Source organism: Hyla sarda, unplaced genomic scaffold, assembly GCF_029499605.1.
Source record: "Hyla sarda isolate aHylSar1 unplaced genomic scaffold, aHylSar1.hap1 scaffold_898, whole genome shotgun sequence".
NCBI lineage: Eukaryota > Metazoa > Chordata > Amphibia > Anura > Hylidae > Hyla > Hyla sarda.
Window position 1 is genome coordinate 125953 of NW_026610927.1, and position 20904 is coordinate 146856.

Consider the following 20904-nt stretch of genomic DNA (forward strand, 5'->3'; position numbering starts at 1 on the left):
TCTCTGTAGGGGGGGATGCTCTTCTCTGGAATGTCTGGTGAGGTCTCTGTAGGGGGGGCGCTCTTCTCTGTGATGTCTGGTGAGGTCTCTGTAGGGGGGGCGCTCTTCTCTGTGATGTCTGGTGAGGTCTCTGTAGGGGGGATGCTCTTCTCTGTGATGTCTGATGAGGTCTCTGTAAGGGGGGGGGGGTGCTCTTCTCTGTGATGTCTGGTGAGGTCTCTGTAGGGGGGGGATGCTCTTCTCTGTGATGTCTGGTGAGGTCTTTGTTGGGGGGGATGCTCTTCTCTGTGATGTCTGGTGAGGTCTCTGTAGGGGGGGATGTTCTTCTCTGGGATGTCTGGTGAGGTCTCTGTAGGGGGGATGCTCTTCTCTGGGATGTCTGGTGAGGTCTGTAGGGGGGATGCTCTTCTCTGTGAGGTCTCTGTAGGGGGGGGATGCTCTTCTCTGTGATGTCTGATGCGGTCTCTGTAAGGGGGGGGTGCTCTTCTCTGTGATGTCTGGTGAGGTCTCTGTAGGGGGGGTGCTCTTTGTGATGTCTGGTGAGGTCTCTGTAGGGGGGGTGCTCTTTGTGATGTCTGGTGAGGTCTCTGTAGAGGGGGGGTGCTCTTTGTGATGTCTGGTGAGGTCTCTGTAGGGGGGGCGCTCTTCTCTGTGGTGTCTGGTGAGGTCTCTGTAGGGGGGGGATGCTCTTCTCTGTGATGTCTGGTGAGGTCTCTGTAGGGGGGGCGCTCTTCTCTGTGGTGTCTGGTGAGGTCTCTGTAGGGGGGATGCTCTTCTCTGTGAGTTCTCTGTAGGGGGGGATGCTCTTCTCTGTGATGTCTGGTGAGGTCTCTGTAGAGGGGGGGTGCTCTTTGTGATGTCTGGTGAGGTCTCTGTAGGGGGGATGCTCTTTTCTCTGTGATGTCTGGTGAGGTCTCTGTAGGGGGGGCGCTCTTCTCTGTGGTGTCTGGTGAGGTCTCTGTAGGGGGGGGATGCTCTTCTCTGTGGTGTCTGGTGAGGTCTCTGTAGGGGGGGATGCTCTTCTCTGTGATGTCTGGTGAGGTCTCTGTAGGGGGGGATGCTCTTCTCTGTGAGGTCTCTGTAGGGGGGATGCTCTTCTCTGTGATGTCTGGTGAGGTCTCTGTAGGGGGGGATGCTCTTTTCTCTGGGATGTCTGGTGAGGTCTTTGTAGGGGGGATGCTCTTCTCTGTGATGTCTGGTGAGGTCTCTGTAGGGGGGATGCTCTTCTCTGTGATGTCTGGTGAGGTCTCTGTAGGGGGGATGCTCTTCTCTGTGATGTCTGAGGTCTCTGTAGGGGGGATGCTCTTCTCTGTGATGTCTGGTGAGGTCTATGTAGGGGGGATGCTCTTCTCTGTGATGTCTGGTGAGGTCTCTGTAGGGGGGGATGCTCTTTTCTCTGATGTCTGGTGAGGTCTCTGTAGGGGGGATGCTCTTCTCTGTGATGTCTGGTGAGGTCTCTATAGGGGGGATGCTCTTCTCTGTGATGTCTGGTGAGATCTCTGTAGGGGGCGCTCTTCTCTGTGATGTCTGATGAGGTCTCTGTAGGGTGGATGCTCTTTTCTCTGTGATGTCTGGTGAGGTCTCTGTAGGGGGGGATGCTCTTTGTGATGTCTGGTGAGTTCTCTGTAGGTGGGGATGCTCTTTGTGAGGTCTCTGTAGGGGGGCGCTCTTCTCTGTGATGTCTGAGGTCTCTGTAGGGGGGATGCTCTTTTCTCTGGGATGTCTGGTGAGGTCTCTGTAGGGGGGGATGCTCTTTTCTCTGGGATGTCTGGTGAGGTCTCTGTAGGGGGGGATGCTGTTCTCTGGTGTCTGGTGAGGTCTCTGTAGGGGGGGATGCTCTTCTCTGGTGTCTAGTGAGGTCTCTGTAGGGGGGGGGGATGCTTTTCTCTGGGATGTCTGGTGAGGTCTCTGTAGGGGGGGATGCTCTTCTCTGTGATGTCTGGTGAGGTCTCTGTAGGGGGGGATGCTCTTCTCTGTGATGTCTGGTGAGGTCTCTGTAGGGGGGGATGCTCTTCTCTGGGATGTCTGGTGAGGTCTCTGTAGGGGGGTATGCTCTTCTCTGGAATGTCTGGTGAGGTCTCTGTAGGGGGGGCGCTCTTCTCTGTGATGTCTGGTGAGGTCTCTGTAGTGGGGGGATGCTCTTCTCTGTGATGTCTGGTGAGGTCTCTGTAGGGGGGATGCTCTTCTCTGGGATGTCTGGTGAGGTCTCTGTAGGGGGGATGCTCTTCTCTATGAGGTCTCTGTAGGGGGGATGCTCTTCTCTGTGATGTCTGATGCGGTCTCTGTAAGGGGGGGGGGTGCTCTTCTCTGTGATGTCTGGTGAGGTCTCTGTAGGGGGGGATGCTCTTCTCTGTGATGTCTGGTGAGGTCTCTGTAGGGGGGGATGCTCTTCTCTGTGATGTCTGGTGAGGTCTCTGTAGGGGGGGATGCTCTTCTCTGTGATGTCTGGTGAGGTCTCTGTAGGGGGGGGGGATGTTCTTCTCTGGGATGTCTGGTGAGGTCTCTGTAGGGGGGATGCTCTTCTCTGGGATGTCTGGTGAGGTCTGTAGGGGGGATGCTCTTCTCTGTGAGGTCTCTGTAGGGGGGGGATGCTCTTCTCTGTGATGTCTGATGCGGTCTCTGTAAGGGGGGGGTGCTCTTCTCTGTGATGTCTGGTGAGGTCTCTGTAGAGGGGGGATGCTCTTTGTGATGTCTGGTGAGGTCTCTGTAGGGGGGGGATGCTCTTTTCTCTGTGATGTCTGGTGAGGTCTCTGTAGGGGGGGCGCTCTTCTCTGTGGTGTCTGGTGAGGTCTCTGTAGGGGGGGATGCTCTTCTCTGTGATGTCTGGTGAGGTCTCTGTAGGGGGGGCGCTCTTCTCTGTGGTGTCTGATGAGGTCTCTGTAGGGGGGGATGCTCTTCTCTGTGAGGTCTCTGTAGGGGGGATGCTCTTCTCTGTGATGTCTGGTGAGGTCTCTGTAGGGGGGTGCTCTTTGTGATGTCTGGTGAGGTCTCTGTAGAGGGGGGATGCTCTTTGTGATGTCTGGTGAGGTCTCTGTAGGGGGGATGCTCTTTTCTCTGGGATGTCTGGTGAGGTCTCTGTAGGGGGGATGCTCTTCTCTGTGATGTCTGGTGAGGTCTCTGTAGGGGGGATGCTCTTCTCTGGGATGTCTGGTGAGGTCTCTGTAGGGGGGATGCTCTTCTCTGTGATGTCTGGTGAGGTCTCTGTAGGGGGGATGCTCTTCTCTGTGGTGTCTAGTGAGGTCTCTGTAGGGGGGGATGCTCTTCTCTGTGATGTCTGGTGAGGTCTCTGTAGGCGGGATGCTTTTCTCTGTGATGTCTGGTGAGGTCTCTGTAGGGGGGGATGCTCTTCTCTGTGATGTCTGGTGAGGTCTCTGTAGGGGGGGATGCTCTTCTCTGTGATGTCTGGTGAGGTCTCTGTAGGGGGGGATGTTCTTCTCTGGGATGTCTGGTGAGGTCTCTGTAGGGGGGATGCTCTTCTCTGGGATGTCTGGTGAGGTCTGTAGGGGGGATGCTCTTCTCTGTGGTGTCTGGTGAGGTCTCTGTAGGGGGGGATGCTCTTCTCTGTGATGTCTGGTGAGGTCTCTGTAGGGGGGATGCTCTTTTCTCTGGGATATCTGGTGAGGTCTCTGTAGGGGGGGATGCTCTTCTCTGTGATGTCTGGTGAGGTCTCTGTAGGGGGGGATGCTCTTTTCTCTGTGATGTCTGATGAGGTCTCTGTAGGGGGGGATGCTCTTTTCTCTGGGATGTTTGGTGAGGTCTCTGTAGGGGGGGCGCTCTTCTCTGTGATGTCTGGTGAGGTCTCTGTAGGGGGGGATGCTCTTTTCTCTGGGATGTCTGGTGAGGTCTCTGTAGGGGGGGATGCTCTTTTCTCTGTGATGTCTGGTGAGGTCTCTGTAGGGGGGATGCTCTTCTCTGTGATGTCTGGTGAGGTCTCTCTAGGGGGGATGCTCTTTTCTCTGTGATGTCTGGTGAGGTCTGTAGGGGGGATGCTCTTTTCTCTGGGATGTCTGGTGAGGTCTCTGTAGGGGGGGATGTTCTTCTCTGTGATGTCTGGTGAGGTCTCTGTAGGGGGGGATGCTCTTTTCTCTGTGATGTCTGGTGAGGTCTCTGTAGGGGGGGATGCTCTTCTCTGGGATGTCTGGTGAGGTCTCTGTAGGGGGGATGCTTTTCTCTGTGATGTCTGGTGAGGTCTCTGTAGGGGGGATGCTTTTCTCTGTAATGTCTGGTGAGGTCTCTGTAGGGGGGATGCTTTTCTCTGTGATGTCTGGTGAGGTCTCTGTAGGGGGGGATGCTCTTCTCTGTGATGTCTGGTGAGGTCTCTGTAGGGGGGGATGCTCTTTTCTCTGGGATGTCTGGTGAGGTCTATGTAGGGGGGGATGCTCTTTTCTCTCGGATGTTTGGTGAGGTCTCTGTAGGGGGGGCGCTCTTCTCTGTGATGTCTGGTGAGGTCTCTGTAGGGGGGGATGCTCTTTTCTCTGTGATGTCTGGTGAGGTCTCTGTAGGGGGGATGTTCTTCTCTGTGATGTCTGGTGAGGTCTCTGTAGGGGGATGCTCTTTTCTCTGTGATGTCTGGTGAGGTCTCTGTAGGGGGGATGCTCTTTTCTCTGTGATGTCTGGTGAGGTCTCTGTAGGGCGGATGCTCTTCTCTGTGATGTCTGGTGAGGTCTCTGTAGGGGGGATGCTCTTCTCTGTGATGTCTGGTGAGGTCTCTGTAGGGGGATGCTCTTTTCTCTGTGATGTCTGGTGAGGTCTCTGTAGGGGGGATGCTCTTTTCTCTGTGATGTCTGGTGAGGTCTCTGTAGGGGGGGATGCTCTTCTCTGTGATGTCTGGTGAGTTCTCTGTAGGTGGGGATGCTCTTTGTGAGGTCTCTGTAGGGGGGCGCTCTTCTCTGTGATGTCTGAGGTCTCTGTAGGGGGGATGCTCTTTTCTCTGGGATGTCTGGTGAGGTCTCTGTAGGGGGGGATGCTCTTTTCTCTGGGATGTCTGGTGAGGTCTCTGTAGGGGGGGATGCTCTTTTCTCTGGGATGTCTGGTGAGGTCTCTGTAGGGGGGGGATGCTGTTCTCTGGTGTCTGGTGAGGTCTCTGTAGGGGGGGATGCTCTTCTCTGGTGTCTAGTGAGGTCTCTGTAGGGGGGGGGGATGCTTTTCTCTGTGATGTCTGGTGAGGTCTCTGTAGGGGGGATGCTCTTCTCTGTGATGTCTGGTGAGGTCTCTGTAGGGGGGATGCTCTTCTCTGGGATGTCTGGTGAGGTCTATGTAGGGGGGGATGCTCTTTTCTCTCGGATGTTTGGTGAGGTCTCTGTAGGGGGGGCGCTCTTCTCTGTGATGTCTGGTGAGGTCTCTGTAGGGGGGGATGCTCTTTTCTCTGTGATGTCTGGTGAGGTCTCTGTAGGGGGGATGCTCTTCTCTGTGATGTCTGGTGAGGTCTGTAGGGGGGGATGCTCTTCTCTGTGATGTCTGGTGAGGTCTCTGTAGGGGGGGCGCTCTTCTCTGTGATGTCTGGTGAGGTCTCTGTAGGGGGGATGCTCTTCTCTGTGATGTCTGGTGAGGTCTCTGTAGGGGGGATGCTCTTCTCTGTGATGTCTGGTGAGTTCTCTGTAGGGGGGCGCTCTTCTCTGTGATGTCTGATGAGGTCTCTGTAGGGTGGATGCTCTTTTCTCTGTGATGTCTGGTGAGGTCTCTGTAGGGGGGATGCTCTTCTCTGTGATGTCTGGTGAGGTCTCTGTAGGGGGGGATGCTCTTTTCTCTGTGATGTCTGGTGAGATCTCTGTAGGGGGGCGCTCTTCTCTGTGATGTCTGATGAGGTCTCTGTAGGGTGGATGCTCTTTTCTCTGTGATGTCTGGTGAGGTCTTTGTAGGGCGGATGCTCTTCTCTGTGATGTCTGGTGAGGTCTCTGTAGGGGGGATGCTCTTTTCTCTGTGATGTCTGGTAAGGTCTCTGTAGGGGGGATGCTCTTTTCTCTGTGATGTCTGGTGAGGTCTCTGTAGGGGGGATGCTCTTTTCTCTGTGATGTCTGGTGAGGTCTCTGTAGGGGGGGGGGATGCTCTTTGTGATGTCTGGTGAGTTCTCTGTAGGTGGGGATGCTCTTTGTGAGGTCTCTGTAGGGGGGCGCTCTTCTCTGTGATGTCTGAGGTCTCTGTAGGGGGGGATGCTCTTTTCTCTGGGATGTCTGGTGAGGTCTCTGTAGGGGGGATGCTCTTTTCTCTGGGATGTCTGGTGAGGTCTCTGTAGGGGGGATGCTCTTTTCTCTGGGATGTCTGGTGAGGTCTCTGTAGGGGGGGATGCTGTTCTCTGGTGTCTGGTGAGGTCTCTGTAGGGGGGGATGCTCTTCTCTGGTGTCTAGTGAGGTCTCTGTAGGGGGGGGGGATGCTTTTCTCTGTGATGTCTGGTGAGGTCTCTGTAGGGGGATGCTCTTCTCTGGGATGTCTGGTGAGGTCTCTGTAGGGGGGGGATGCTCTTCTCTGTGATGTCTAGTGAGGTCTCTGTAGGGGGGATGCTCTTCTCTGTGATGTCTGGTGAGGTCTCTGTAGGGGGGATGCTCTTTTCTGGGATGTCTGGTGAGGTCTCTGTAGGGGGGGATGCTCTTCTCTGGAATGTCTGGTGAGGTCTCTGTAGGGGGGGCGCTCTTCTCTGTGATGTCTGGTGAGGTCTCTGTAGGGGGGGCGCTCTTCTCTGTGATGTCTGGTGAGGTCTCTGTAGGGGGGATGCTCTTCTCTGTGATGTCTGATGAGGTCTCTGTAAGGGGGGGGGGTGCTCTTCTCTGTGATGTCTGGTGAGGTCTCTGTAGGGGGGGGATGCTCTTCTCTGTGATGTCTGGTGAGGTCTTTGTTGGGGGGGATGCTCTTCTCTGTGATGTCTGGTGAGGTCTCTGTAGGGGGGGATGTTCTTCTCTGGGATGTCTGGTGAGGTCTCTGTAGGGGGGATGCTCTTCTCTGGGATGTCTGGTGAGGTCTGTAGGGGGGATGCTCTTCTCTGTGAGGTCTCTGTAGGGGGGGGATGCTCTTCTCTGTGATGTCTGATGCGGTCTCTGTAAGGGGGGGGTGCTCTTCTCTGTGATGTCTGGTGAGGTCTCTGTAGGGGGGGTGCTCTTTGTGATGTCTGGTGAGGTCTCTGTAGAGGGGGGGTGCTCTTTGTGATGTCTGGTGAGGTCTCTGTAGGGGGGGCGCTCTTCTCTGTGGTGTCTGGTGAGGTCTCTGTAGGGGGGGGATGCTCTTCTCTGTGATGTCTGGTGAGGTCTCTGTAGGGGGGGCGCTCTTCTCTGTGGTGTCTGGTGAGGTCTCTGTAGGGGGGATGCTCTTCTCTGTGAGTTCTCTGTAGGGGGGGATGCTCTTCTCTGTGATGTCTGGTGAGGTCTCTGTAGAGGGGGGGTGCTCTTTGTGATGTCTGGTGAGGTCTCTGTAGGGGGGATGCTCTTTTCTCTGTGATGTCTGGTGAGGTCTCTGTAGGGGGGGCGCTCTTCTCTGTGGTGTCTGGTGAGGTCTCTGTAGGGGGGGGATGCTCTTCTCTGTGGTGTCTGGTGAGGTCTCTGTAGGGGGGGATGCTCTTCTCTGTGATGTCTGGTGAGGTCTCTGTAGGGGGGGATGCTCTTCTCTGTGAGGTCTCTGTAGGGGGGATGCTCTTCTCTGTGATGTCTGGTGAGGTCTCTGTAGGGGGGGATGCTCTTTTCTCTGGGATGTCTGGTGAGGTCTTTGTAGGGGGGATGCTCTTCTCTGTGATGTCTGGTGAGGTCTCTGTAGGGGGGATGCTCTTCTCTGTGATGTCTGGTGAGGTCTCTGTAGGGGGGATGCTCTTCTCTGTGATGTCTGAGGTCTCTGTAGGGGGGATGCTCTTCTCTGTGATGTCTGGTGAGGTCTATGTAGGGGGGATGCTCTTCTCTGTGATGTCTGGTGAGGTCTCTGTAGGGGGGGATGCTCTTTTCTCTGATGTCTGGTGAGGTCTCTGTAGGGGGGATGCTCTTCTCTGTGATGTCTGGTGAGGTCTCTATAGGGGGGATGCTCTTCTCTGTGATGTCTGGTGAGATCTCTGTAGGGGGGCGCTCTTCTCTGTGATGTCTGATGAGGTCTCTGTAGGGTGGATGCTCTTTTCTCTGTGATGTCTGGTGAGGTCTCTGTAGGGGGGGATGCTCTTTGTGATGTCTGGTGAGTTCTCTGTAGGTGGGGATGCTCTTTGTGAGGTCTCTGTAGGGGGGCGCTCTTCTCTGTGATGTCTGAGGTCTCTGTAGGGGGGATGCTCTTTTCTCTGGGATGTCTGGTGAGGTCTCTGTAGGGGGGGATGCTCTTTTCTCTGGGATGTCTGGTGAGGTCTCTGTAGGGGGGGATGCTGTTCTCTGGTGTCTGGTGAGGTCTCTGTAGGGGGGGATGCTCTTCTCTGGTGTCTAGTGAGGTCTCTGTAGGGGGGGGGGATGCTTTTCTCTGGGATGTCTGGTGAGGTCTCTGTAGGGGGGGATGCTCTTCTCTGTGATGTCTGGTGAGGTCTCTGTAGGGGGGGATGCTCTTCTCTGTGATGTCTGGTGAGGTCTCTGTAGGGGGGGATGCTCTTCTCTGGGATGTCTGGTGAGGTCTCTGTAGGGGGGTATGCTCTTCTCTGGAATGTCTGGTGAGGTCTCTGTAGGGGGGGCGCTCTTCTCTGTGATGTCTGGTGAGGTCTCTGTAGTGGGGGGATGCTCTTCTCTGTGATGTCTGGTGAGGTCTCTGTAGGGGGGATGCTCTTCTCTGGGATGTCTGGTGAGGTCTCTGTAGGGGGGATGCTCTTCTCTATGAGGTCTCTGTAGGGGGGATGCTCTTCTCTGTGATGTCTGGTGAGGTCTCTGTAGGGGGGGGGATGTTCTTCTCTGGGATGTCTGGTGAGGTCTCTGTAGGGGGGATGCTCTTCTCTGGGATGTCTGGTGAGGTCTGTAGGGGGGATGCTCTTCTCTGTGAGGTCTCTGTAGGGGGGGGGATGCTCTTCTCTGTGATGTCTGATGCGGTCTCTGTAAGGGGGGGGGTGCTCTTCTCTGTGATGTCTGGTGAGGTCTCTGTAGAGGGGGGATGCTCTTTGTGATGTCTGGTGAGGTCTCTGTAGGGGGGGGATGCTCTTTTCTCTGTGATGTCTGGTGAGGTCTCTGTAGGGGGGGCGCTCTTCTCTGTGGTGTCTGGTGAGGTCTCTGTAGGGGGGGATGCTCTTCTCTGTGATGTCTGGTGAGGTCTCTGTAGGGGGGGCGCTCTTCTCTGTGGTGTCTGGTGAGGTCTCTGTAGGGGGGGATGCTCTTCTCTGTGAGGTCTCTGTAGGGGGGATGCTCTTCTCTGTGATGTCTGGTGAGGTCTCTGTAGGGGGGTGCTCTTTGTGATGTCTGGTGAGGTCTCTGTAGAGGGGGGATGCTCTTTGTGATGTCTGGTGAGGTCTCTGTAGGGGGGATGCTCTTTTCTCTGGGATGTCTGGTGAGGTCTCTGTAGGGGGGATGCTCTTCTCTGTGATGTCTGGTGAGGTCTCTGTAGGGGGGATGCTCTTCTCTGGGATGTCTGGTGAGGTCTCTGTAGGGGGGATGCTCTTCTCTGTGATGTCTGGTGAGGTCTCTGTAGGGGGGATGCTCTTCTCTGTGGTGTCTAGTGAGGTCTCTGTAGGGGGGGATGCTCTTCTCTGTGATGTCTGGTGAGGTCTCTGTAGGCGGGATGCTTTTCTCTGTGATGTCTGGTGAGGTCTCTGTAGGGGGGGATGCTCTTCTCTGTGATGTCTGGTGAGGTCTCTGTAGGGGGGGATGCTCTTCTCTGTGATGTCTGGTGAGGTCTCTGTAGGGGGGGATGTTCTTCTCTGGGATGTCTGGTGAGGTCTCTGTAGGGGGGATGCTCTTCTCTGGGATGTCTGGTGAGGTCTGTAGGGGGGATGCTCTTCTCTGTGGTGTCTGGTGAGGTCTCTGTAGGGGGGGATGCTCTTCTCTGTGATGTCTGGTGAGGTCTCTGTAGGGGGGATGCTCTTTTCTCTGGGATATCTGGTGAGGTCTCTGTAGGGGGGGATGCTCTTCTCTGTGATGTCTGGTGAGGTCTCTGTAGGGGGGGATGCTCTTTTCTCTGTGATGTCTGATGAGGTCTCTGTAGGGGGGGATGCTCTTTTCTCTGGGATGTTTGGTGAGGTCTCTGTAGGGGGGGCGCTCTTCTCTGTGATGTCTGGTGAGGTCTCTGTAGGGGGGGATGCTCTTTTCTCTGGGATGTCTGGTGAGGTCTCTGTAGGGGGGGATGCTCTTTTCTCTGTGATGTCTGGTGAGGTCTCTGTAGGGGGGATGCTCTTCTCTGTGATGTCTGGTGAGGTCTCTCTAGGGGGGATGCTCTTTTCTCTGTGATGTCTGGTGAGGTCTGTAGGGGGGATGCTCTTTTCTCTGGGATGTCTGGTGAGGTCTCTGTAGGGGGGATGCTCTTCTCTGTGTTGTCTGGTGAGGTCTCTGTAGGGGGGATGCTCTTCTCTGTGGTGTCTGGTGAGGTCTCTGTAGGGGGGGCGCTCTTCTCTGTGATGTCTGGTGAGGTCTCTGTAGGGGGGGATGCTTTTCTCTGTGATGTCTGGTGAGGTCTCTGTAGGGGGGGATGCTTTTTTCTCTGGGATGTCTGGTGAGGTCTCTGTAGGGGGGGGGGGTGCTCTTCTCTGTGGTTTCTGGTGAGGTCTCTATAGGGGGGATGCTCTTCTCTGTGATGTCTGGTGAGGTCTCTGTAGGGGGGATGCTTTTCTCTGTGATGTCTGGCGAGGTCTCTGTAGGGGGGGGCGCTCTTCTCTGGTGTCTGGTGAGGTCTCTGTAGGGGGGGCGCTCTTCTCTGGTGTCTGGTGAGGTCTCTGTAGGGGGGGATGCTTTTCTCTGTGATGTCTGGTGAGGTCTCTGTAGGGGGGGATGCTCTTTGTGAGGTCTCTGTGGGGGGATGCTCTTTTCTCTGGGATGTCTGGTGAGGTCTCTGTAGGGGGGATGCTCTTTGTGAGGTCTCTGTAGGGGGGATGCTCTTCTCTGTGATGTCTGGTGAGGTCTCTGTAGGGGGGGATGCTCTTTGTGAGGTCTCTGTGGGGGGGATGCTCTTTTCTCTGGGATGTCTGGTGAGGTCTCTGTAGGGGGGGATGCTCTTTTCTCTGGGATGTCTGGTGAGGTCTCTGTAGGGGGGGCACTCTTCTCTGTGATGTCTGGTGAGGTCTCTGTAGGGGGGATGCTCTTTTCTCTGGGATGTCTGGTGAGGTCTCTGTAGGGGGGGATGCTCTTTGTGAGGTCTCTGTGGGGGGGATGCTCTTTTCTCTGGGATGTCTGGTGAGGTCTCTGTAGGGGGGGATGCTCTTTTCTCTGGGATGTCTGGTGAGGTCTCTGTAGGGGGGGCACTCTTCTCTGTGATGTCTGGTGAGGTCTCTGTAGGGGGGATGCTCTTTTCTCTGGGATGTCTGGTGAGGTCTCTGTAGGGGGGATGCTCTTTTCTCTGGGATGTCTGGTGAGGTCTCTGAGGGGGGGATGCTCTTTTCTCTGTGATGTCTGGTGAGGTCTCTGTAGGGGGGGATGCTCTTTTCTCTGGGATGTCTGGTGAGGTCTCTGTAGGGGGGGATGCTCTTTTCTCTGGGATGTCTGGTGAGGTCTCTGTAGGGGGGGATGCTCTTTTCTCTGGGATGTCTGGTGAGGTCTCTGTAGGGGGGGATGCTCTTTTCTCTGGGATGTCTGGTGAGGTCTCTGTAGGGGGGGCACTCTTCTCTGTGATGTCTGGTGAGGTCTCTGTAGGGGGGATGCTCTTTTCTCTGGGATGTCTGGTGAGGTCTCTGTAGGGGGGATGCTCTTTTCTCTGGGATGTCTGGTGAGGTCTCTGAGGGGGGGATGCTCTTTTCTCTGTGATGTCTGGTGAGGTCTCTGTAGGGGGGATGCTCTTTCTCTGGGATGTCTGGTGAGGTCTCTGTAGGGGGGGATGCTCTTCTGTGATGTCTGGTGAGGTCTCTGTAGGGGGGATGCTCTTTTCTCTGGGATGTCTGGTGAGGTCTCTGTAGGGGGGATGCTCTTCTCTGTGATGTCTGGTGAGGTCTCTGTAGGGGGGATGCTCTTCTCTGGGATGTCTGGTGAGGTCTCTGTAGGGGGGATGCTCTTCTCTGTGATGTCTGGTGAGGTCTCTGTAGGGGGGATGCTCTTCTCTGTGGTGTCTAGTGAGGTCTCTGTAGGGGGGGATGCTCTTCTCTGTGATGTCTGGTGAGGTCTCTGTAGGCGGGATGCTTTTCTCTGTGATGTCTGGTGAGGTCTCTGTAGGGGGGGATGCTCTTCTCTGTGATGTCTGGTGAGGTCTCTGTAGGGGGGGATGCTCTTCTCTGTGATGTGTGGTGAGGTCTCTGTAGGGGGGGATGTTCTTCTCTGGGATGTCTGGTGAGGTCTCTGTAGGGGGGATGCTCTTCTCTGGGATGTCTGGTGAGGTCTGTAGGGGGGATGCTCTTCTCTGTGGTGTCTGGTGAGGTCTCTGTAGGGGGGGATGCTCTTCTCTGTGATGTCTGGTGAGGTCTCTGTAGGGGGGGATGCTCTTTTCTCTGGGATATCTGGTGAGGTCTCTGTAGGGGGGGATGCTCTTCTCTGTGATGTCTGGTGAGGTCTCTGTAGGGGGGGATGCTCTTTCCTCTGGGATGTTTGGTGAGGTCTCTGTAGGGGGGGCGCTCTTCTCTGTGATGTCTGGTGAGGTCTCTGTAGGGGGGGATGCTCTTTTCTCTGGGATGTCTGGTGAGGTCTCTGTAGGGGGGGATGCTCTTTTCTCTGTGATGTCTGGTGAGGTCTCTGTAGGGGGGATGCTCTTCTCTGTATTGTCTGGTGAGGTCTCTCTAGGGGGGATGCTCTTCTCTGTGGTGTCTGGTGAGGTCTCTGTAGGGGGGGCGCTCTTCTCTGTGATGTCTGGTGAGGTCTCTGTAGGGGGGGATGCTTTTCTCTGTGATGTCTGGTGAGGTCTCTGTAGGGGGGGGGGATGCTTTTTTCTCTGTGATGTCTGGTGAGGTCTCTGTAGGGGGGGGGGATGCTTTTCTCTGTGATGTCTGGTGAGGTCTCTGTAGGGGGGGATGCTTTTTTCTCTGGGATGTCTGGTGAGGTCTCTGTAGGGGGGGGTGCTCTTCTCTGTGGTTTCTGGTGAGGTCTCTATAGGGGGGATGCTCTTCTCTGTGATGTCTGGTGAGGTCTCTGTAGGGGGGATGCTTTTCTCTGTGATGTCTGGCGAGGTCTCTGTAGGGGGGGCGCTCTTCTCTGGTGTCTGGTGAGGTCTCTGTAGGGGGGGGCGCTCTTCTCTGGTGTCTGGTGAGGTCTCTGTAGGGGGGGATGCTTTTCTCTGTGATGTCTGGTGAGGTCTCTGTAGGGGGGGATGCTCTTTGTGAGGTCTCTGTGGGGGATGCTCTTTTCTCTGGGATGTCTGGTGAGGTCTCTGTAGGGGGGATGCTCTTTGTGAGGTCTCTGTAGGGGGGATGCTCTTCTCTGTGATGTCTAGTGAGGTCTCTGTAGGGGGGGATGCTCTTTGTGAGGTCTCTGTGGGGGGGATGCTCTTTTCTCTGCGATGTCTGGTGAGGTCTCTGTAGGGGGGATGCTCTTTTCTCTGGGATGTCTGGTGAGGTCTCTGTAGGGGGGATGCTCTTTTCTCTGGGATGTCTGGTGAGGTCTCTGTAGGGGGGGATGCTCTTTTCTCTGGGATGTCTGGTGAGGTCTTTGTAGGGGGGATGCTCTTTTCTCTGGGATGTCTGGTGAGGTCTCTGAGGGGGGGATGCTCTTTTCTCTGGGATGTCTGGTGAGGTCTATGTAGGGGGGGATGCTCTTTTCTCTGGGATGTCTGGTGAGGTCTCTGTAGGGGGGATGCTCTTTTCTCTGGGATGTCTGGTGAGGTCTCTGTAGGGGGGGATGCTCTTTTCTCTGGGATGTCTGGTGAGGTCTCTGTAGGGGGGGATGCTCTTCTCTGTGATGTCTGGTGAGGTCTCTGTAGGGGGGGATGCTCTTTTCTCTGGGATGTCTGGTGAGGTCTCTGTAGGGGGGGATGCTCTTTTCTCACGGATGTTTGGTGAGGTCTCTGTAGGGGGGCCGCTCTTCTCTGTGATGTCTGGTGAGGTCTCTGTAGGGGGGGATGCTCTTTTCTCTGGAATGTCTGGTGAGGTCTCTGTAGGGGGGGATGCTCTTTTCTCTGGGATGTCTGGTGAGGTCTCTGTAGGGGGGTATGCTCTTTTCTCTGGGATGTCTGGTGAGGTCTCTGTAGGGGGGGATGCTCTTTTCTCTGGGATGTCTGGTGAGGTCTCTGTAGGAGGGATGCTCTTTTCTCTGGGATGTCTGGTGAGGTCTCTGAGGGGGGGATGCTCTTTTCTCTGGGATGTCTGGTGAGGCCTATGTAGGGGGGAATGCTCTTTTCTCTGGGATGTCTGGTGAGGTCTCTGTAGGGGGGATGCTCTTTTCTCTGGGATGTCTGGTGAGGTCTCTGAGGGGGGATGCTCTTTTCTCTGTGATGTCTGGTGAGGTCTCTGTAGGGGGGATGCTCTTTTCTCTGGGATGTCTGGTGAGGTCTCTGTAGGGGGGGATGCTCTTTTCTCTGGGATGTCTGGTGAGGTCTCTGTAGGGGGGGATGCTCTTTTCTCTGGGATGTCTGATGAGGTCTCTGTAGGGGGGGATGCTCTTTTCTCTGGGATGTTTGGTGAGGTCTCTGTAGGGGGGGCGCTCTTCTCTGTTCTCTGTGATGTCTGGTGAGGTCCTCTGTAGGGGGGGATGCTCTTTTCTCTGGATGTCTGGTGAGGTCTCTGTAGGGGGGGATGCTCTTTTCTCTGGGATGTCTGGTGAGGTCTCTGTAGGGGGGGATGCCTCTTTTCTCTGGGGATGTCTGGTGAGGTCTCTGTAGGGGGGGATGCTCTTTTCTCTGGGATGTCTGGTGAGGTCTCTGAGGTGGGGGATGCTCTTGTCACTGTACAGTGTTGTTCAGCTTTAAACTCTTCTCATTCTTTGTTTTTCAGTGTGATGCGGAGAGTAGCTCCGAGGAGCAGGTAGGAATGTGACCTCTTATGGGTGGGGTCTGTCCTCCTCCTCCTCCTCCTCACTAGTGGGGTCTGTCCTCCCTCCTCCTCACTAGTGGGGTCTGTCCTCCTCCTCCTCCTCCTCACTAGTGGGGTCTGTCCTCCTCCTCCTCACTAGTGGGGTCTGTCCTCCTCCTCCTCCTCCTCACCTCTTCTTCTTTCTGTCTGGGGGCGGGTCCTCCTCCTCACTAGTGGGGGCTGTCCTCCACCTCCTCACTGGTGGGGTCTGTCCTCCTCCCCTTCTTCCTGGGTGGGGGTCTGTCCTCCTACTCTTCTTCCTGGGTGGGGGCTGTCCTCCTCCTCCTCGCTAGTGGGGTCTGTCCTCCTCCTCCTCCGTTAGGTCTGTCCTCCTCCTCTTCTTCTTCCTGGGTGGGGTTCTATCCTCCTCTTCTTCCTGGGTGGGGGCTGTCCTCATCCTCCTCACTAGTTGGGTCTGTCCTCCACCTCCTCCTCCTCACTAGTGGGGGCTGTCATCCTCCTCCTCCTCTACGTGGGTGGGGGCTGTCATCCTCCTCCTCCTCTACGTGGGTGGGGGCTGTCATCCTCCTCCTCCTCTACGTGGGTGGGGGCTGTCATCCTCCTCCTCCTCCTCTACGTGGGTGGGGGCTGTCATCCTCCTCCTCTACGTGGGTGGGGGCTGTCATCCTCCTCCTCTACGTGGGTGGGGGCTGTCATCCTCCTCCTCCTCTAACTACGTGGGTGGGGGCTGTCCTCCCTCCTCTACTACGTGGGTGGGGGCTGTCCTCCTCCTCGTCGTCCTCCTATGTGGGTGGGCGCTGTCCTCCTCCTCTACTACGTGGCTGGGGGCTGTCCTCCTCCTCCACGTCGCTGGGGGCTGTCCTCCTCCTCCTCTACGTGGGTGGGGGCTGTCCTCCTCCTCCTCTACGTGGGTGAGGGCTGTCCTCCTCCGCTACGGTGGTGGGGGCTGTTCTCCTCCTCCTCCTCCTCCGCTACGGTGGTGGGGGCTGTTCTCCTCCTCCTCCTCTACGTGGGTGGGGGCTGTTCTCCTCCTCCACCTGGGTGGGGGCTGTCCTCCTCCTCTACGGGGGTGGGGGCTGTCCTCCTCCTCCTCTACGTGGGTGGGGGCTGTTCTCCTCCTCCTCTACGTGGGTGGGGGCTGTCCTCCTCCTCTCTACGTGGGTGGGGGCTGTCCTCCTCCTCCTCTACGTGGGTGGGGGCTGTCCCCCTCCTCTTCCTCTACGTGGGTGGGGGCTGTCCCCCTCCTCTTCCTCTACGTGGGTGGGGGGCTGTCCTCCTCCTCTTCCTCTACGTGGGTGGGGCTGTCCTCCTCCTCTACGTGGGTGGGGGCTGTCCTCCTCCTCTACGTGGGTGGGGGCTGTCCTCCTCCTCTACGTGGGTGGGGGCTGTCCTCCCCCTCCTCTTCCTCTACGTGGGGTGGGGGCTGTCCTCCCCCTCCTCTTCCTCTACGTGGGTGGGGGCTGTCCCCCCTCCTCTTCCTCTACGGGTGGGGGCTGTCCTCCTCCTCTTCCTCTACGTGGGTGGGGGCTGTCCTCCTCTTCCTCTACGTGGGTGGGGGCTGTCCTCCTCCTCCTCTTCCCTCTACGTGGGTGGGGGCTGTCCTCCTCCTTTTCCTCTACGTGGGTGGGGGCTGTCCTCCTCCTCTTCCTCTACGTGGGTGGGGGCTGTCCTCTTCCTCTACGTGAGTGGGGGCTGTCCTCCTCCTCTTCCTCTACGTGGGTGGGGGCTGTCCTCCTCCTACGTGGGTGGGGGGACTGTCCTCCTCCTTCTTCTCTATGTGGGTGGGAGCTGTCCTTCTCCTCTACGTGGGTGGGGGACTGTCCTCCTCCTCCTCCTCCTCTACGTGGGTGGGGGGACTGTCCTCCTCCTCCTCTACGTGGGTGAGGGCTGTCCTCCTCCTCCTCCTCTACGTGGGTGGGGGGACTGTCCTCCTTATTATGTATGGTTGTCTCCTTCTCCTGCAGGTTCCCGGTGATGATCTGGCCGTGTCCTTCACAATCTCCACAAGCACAGGTGAGGGTCCGGGAGGGTTTGTTTCTTTTACCAGTGACCCCGCCTCTGACCCCGCCCCTGATGCTTATTTTGTAGGCAGATTTTTAAATAGAGAGAAGACGAGGTGGCAGCGCTGTATTAAGACCCCTGGATAAAGATTGAAGGGGTTGATGGGCACACGGGATGGGGGCACTTACTTTAGTCAGTGTTGTGGGCCCACCATTGGTCTGGTCTTCCTGGATATATGGGTACACGGGGTGGGGGCACTTACTTTAGTCAGTGTTGTGTGCCCACCATTGGTCTTGTCTTCCTGGATATATGGGTACACGGGGGTGGGGGCACTTACTTTAGTCAGTGTTGTGGGTCCCACCATTGGTCTGGTCTTCCTGGATATATGGGTACACGGGGTGGGGGCACTTACTTTAGTCAGTGTTGTGTGCCCACCATTGGTCTTGTCTTCCTGGATATATGGGTACAACACGGGGTGGGGGCACTTACTTTAGTCAGTGTTGTGTGCCCACCATTGGTCTTGTCTTCCTGGATATATGGGTACACGGGGTGGGGGCACTTACTTTAGTCAGTGTTGTGTGCCCACCATTGGTCTGGTCTTCCTGGATATATGGGGTACACGGGGTGGGGGCACTTACTTTAGTCAGTGTTGTGGGCCCACCATTGGTCTTGTCTTCCTGGATATATGGGTACACGGGGTGGGGGCACTTACTTTAGTCAGTGTTGTGGGCCCACCATTGGTCTTGTCTTCCTGGATATGGATGGGTACATGGGGAGGGGGCACTTACGTTAGTCAGTGTTGTGTGCCCACCATTGGTCTGGTCTTCCTGGATATGGATGGGTATATGGGGAGGGGGCACTCACTTTAGTCAGTGTTGTGGGGCCCACCATTGGTCTTGTCTTCCTGGATATAGAAAATATAGTATATAAAACAAAAAAGAGGCGGCGCTCAAATCCCAAAAGCGATTGAAAGTAAGAGAGGTTTGTACTCACCCGGTGTATGTGGGAGGTCACAGGACAGTGATCCCCCACTAACACCTGGAGTCCTCTTGTCACTTATATACTGAAACAATCTCCGTCATGTAGACATCCCTTAGGGAGGGCGACAGGGTGAGCCGGAATCACAGTGCCGTGGGTCCGTGTATGAGAAAAGAACAAATGGAAAAACCAGCGCTCGGAGGCAGTATATAACATAATAACAATCAATTCAAATTATGGTAGGTTGTCACTGAAATGGACAGGGGATGATGTGAAAGGTTACTGTACCTACACATCTCCCCTAGTGAAGTAAGTCCATTTCAGTGACAACCTACCATAATTTGAATTGATTGTTATTATGTTATATACTGCCTCCCGAGCGCTGGTTTTTCCAGTGGGGGGCACTTACTTTAGTCAGTGTTGTGGGCCCACCATTAGTCTTGTCTTCCTGGATATGGATGGGTACACGGGGTGGGGGGCACTTACTTTAGTCAGTGTTGTGTGCACACCATTGGTCTGGTCTTCCTGGATATGGATGGGGTACACGGGGTGGGGGCACTTGCGTTAGTCAGTGTTGTGGCCCACCATTGGTCTGGTCTTCCTGGATATGGATGGGTACACGGGGTGGGGGCACTTACTTTAGTCAGTGTTGTGTGCCCACCATTGGTCTGGTCTTCCTGGATATGGATGGGTACACGAGGTGGGGGCACTTACTTTAGTCAGTGTTGTGTGCCCACCATTGGTCTGGTCTTCCTGGATATGGATGGGTACATGGGGGTGGGGGCACTTGCGTTAGTCAGTGTTGTGGGCCCACCATTGGTCTGGTCTTCCTGGATATGGATGGGTACACGAGGTGGGGGCACTTACTTTAGTCAGTGTTGTGTGCCCACCATTGGTCTGGTCTTCCTGGATATGGATGGGTACACGAGGTGGGGGCACTTACTTTAGTCGGTGTTGTGGGCCCAACATTGGTCATGTCTTCTTGCCCCCCTGCAGTGTCTCCGCCCCTCTCCGGAGGTCGGGTGAAGTTGACCGTTCTTGCCCCAATGTCTGGTTTGGGTAGAAGCTGTGAGAAGAGTCAGGAGCCTGAGATGGAGCCTACCCCTCCCCCACCGCCTGCTCCTCCTGTGGCTCCATCACAGGATCCTCCTAGAGCCTCCCCCAAAGTGGAGCCTGTGCCCGTCCAGCTGACACCACCGCCTCCCACCGTGGGGCATGGGGCTAGTAGGTAAGGCCCACCATGACTCTCTGGGGGCGCCCCCCTGGTACTCGTGTGGCCCCTGGTCTGACCGGATGTTGTTCTCTTACTTCCAGCCGGAGTTCAGTCCCGAAGCCGCTGTCTGCTCCACCTCCTGCTCCAGCCCAGAGGCCGACGACCCCCTCTATATCTCTGGTCCGTCCACACGGGCCCCCACCGCCCTGCCCTCCGTCCTGCGTCCTCCTCATCATCACATGAATCTATTTGCCCCCACTCAGGCCCTCCCTCCCCCACCCCCACTGCTGCAAGTCCCCTCCGGCCATCCTCCCCCGGCCGTCCTATCTGGTGAGTACATGGTCCTGAGCTCGGGGGGGCCACGTTATTGGGTTAAGTAGTGGGGTGGGGGGGAGTCTTGTTAATAGGGGGCACAGTTGTGTAATGGGGGAGGGGCTCAGACAGTTGTGTAAAGTGGGGGGGGTGTTATTGGGGGGGGCAAACAGTTGTGTAATGTGGGGGGGGTTATTGGGGGGGGGCAAACATTTGTGTAATGTGGGGGGGTGTTATTGGGGGGCAGACAGTTGTGTAATGTGGGGGGGTGTTATTGGGGGGCAGACAGTTGTTGTAATGTGATGGGGTGTTATTGGGGGGCAGACAGTTGTGTAATGTGATGGGGGTGTTATTGGGGGGCAGACAGTTGTGTAATGTGGGGGGGTGTTATTGGGGGGCAGACAGTTGTGTAATGTGGGGGGGGGTGTTATTGGGGGCAGACAGTTGTGTAATGTGGGGGGTGTTATTGGGGGGCAGACAGTTGTGTAATGTGGGGGGGTGTTATTGGGGGGGGCAGACAGTTGTGTAATGTGGGGGGGTGTTATTGGGGGGGCAGACAGTTGTGTAATGTGGGGGGGTGTTAATTGGGGGGCAGACAGTTGTGTAATGTGGGGGGGTGTTATTGGGGGGCAGACAGTGTGTAATGGGGGGTGTTATTGGGGGCAGACAGTTGTGTAATGTGGGGGGGGTGTTATTGGGGGGGCAGACAGTTGTGTAATGTGGGGGGAGTTTGGGGGGCAGTAGGGGGATGTGGGGGGGTGTTATTGGGGGGCAGACAGTTGTGTAATGTGGGGGGGTGTTATTGGGGGGGCAGACAGTTGTGTAATGTGGGGGGGTGTTATTGGGGGGGCAGACAGTTGTGTAATGTGGGGGGGGTGCTTATTGGGGGGCAGACAGTTGTGTAATGTGGGGGGGTGTTATTGGGGGGCAGACAGTTGTGTAATGTGGGGCGGGGGGGTGTTATTGGGGGGGGCAGACAGTTGTGTAATGTGGGGGGGTTATTGGGGGGGCAGACAGTTGTGTAATGTGGGGGCGGGGTTATTGGGGGGGCAGACAGTTGTGTAATGTGGGGGGGTGTTATTGGGGGGCAGACAGTTGTGTAATGTGGGGGGGGTTATTGGGGGGGCAGACAGTTGTGTAATGTGGGGGGGTGTTATTGGGGGGCAGACAGTTGTGTTAATGTGGGGGGGGTGTTATTGGGGGGCAGACAGTTGTGTAATGTGGGGGGGGTGTTATTGGGGGGGCAGACAGTTGTGTAATGTGGGGGGGGTGTTATTGGGGGGGGCAGACAGTTGTGTAATGTGGGGGGGTGTTATTGGGGGGGCAGACAGTTGTGTAATGGGGGGGTGTTATTGGGGGGCAGACAGTTGTGTAATGGGTGGGGGGGTGTTATTGGGGGGCAGACAGTTGTGTAATGTGGGGGGGTGTTATTGGGGGG

At 56.1% G+C, this 20904-nt stretch overlaps 1 protein-coding gene across 1 annotated transcript in view; it reads left to right on the top strand.

The window, feature by feature from the left end:
• The window catches only part of LOC130348980 (autism susceptibility gene 2 protein-like), a gene marked incomplete at its 3' end in the record, with an annotated part of 32321 nt that extends 12837 nt beyond the window's left edge, over window positions 1-19484 (top strand). The window contains 4 exon segments of the mRNA XM_056554791.1: window positions 14924-14953; window positions 16927-16975; window positions 18938-19169; window positions 19256-19484. Coding sequence (XP_056410766.1) covers window positions 14924-14953; window positions 16927-16975; window positions 18938-19169; window positions 19256-19397 — 453 coding nt within the window.
• Between the last annotated feature and the right edge of the window lie 1420 nt (window positions 19485-20904).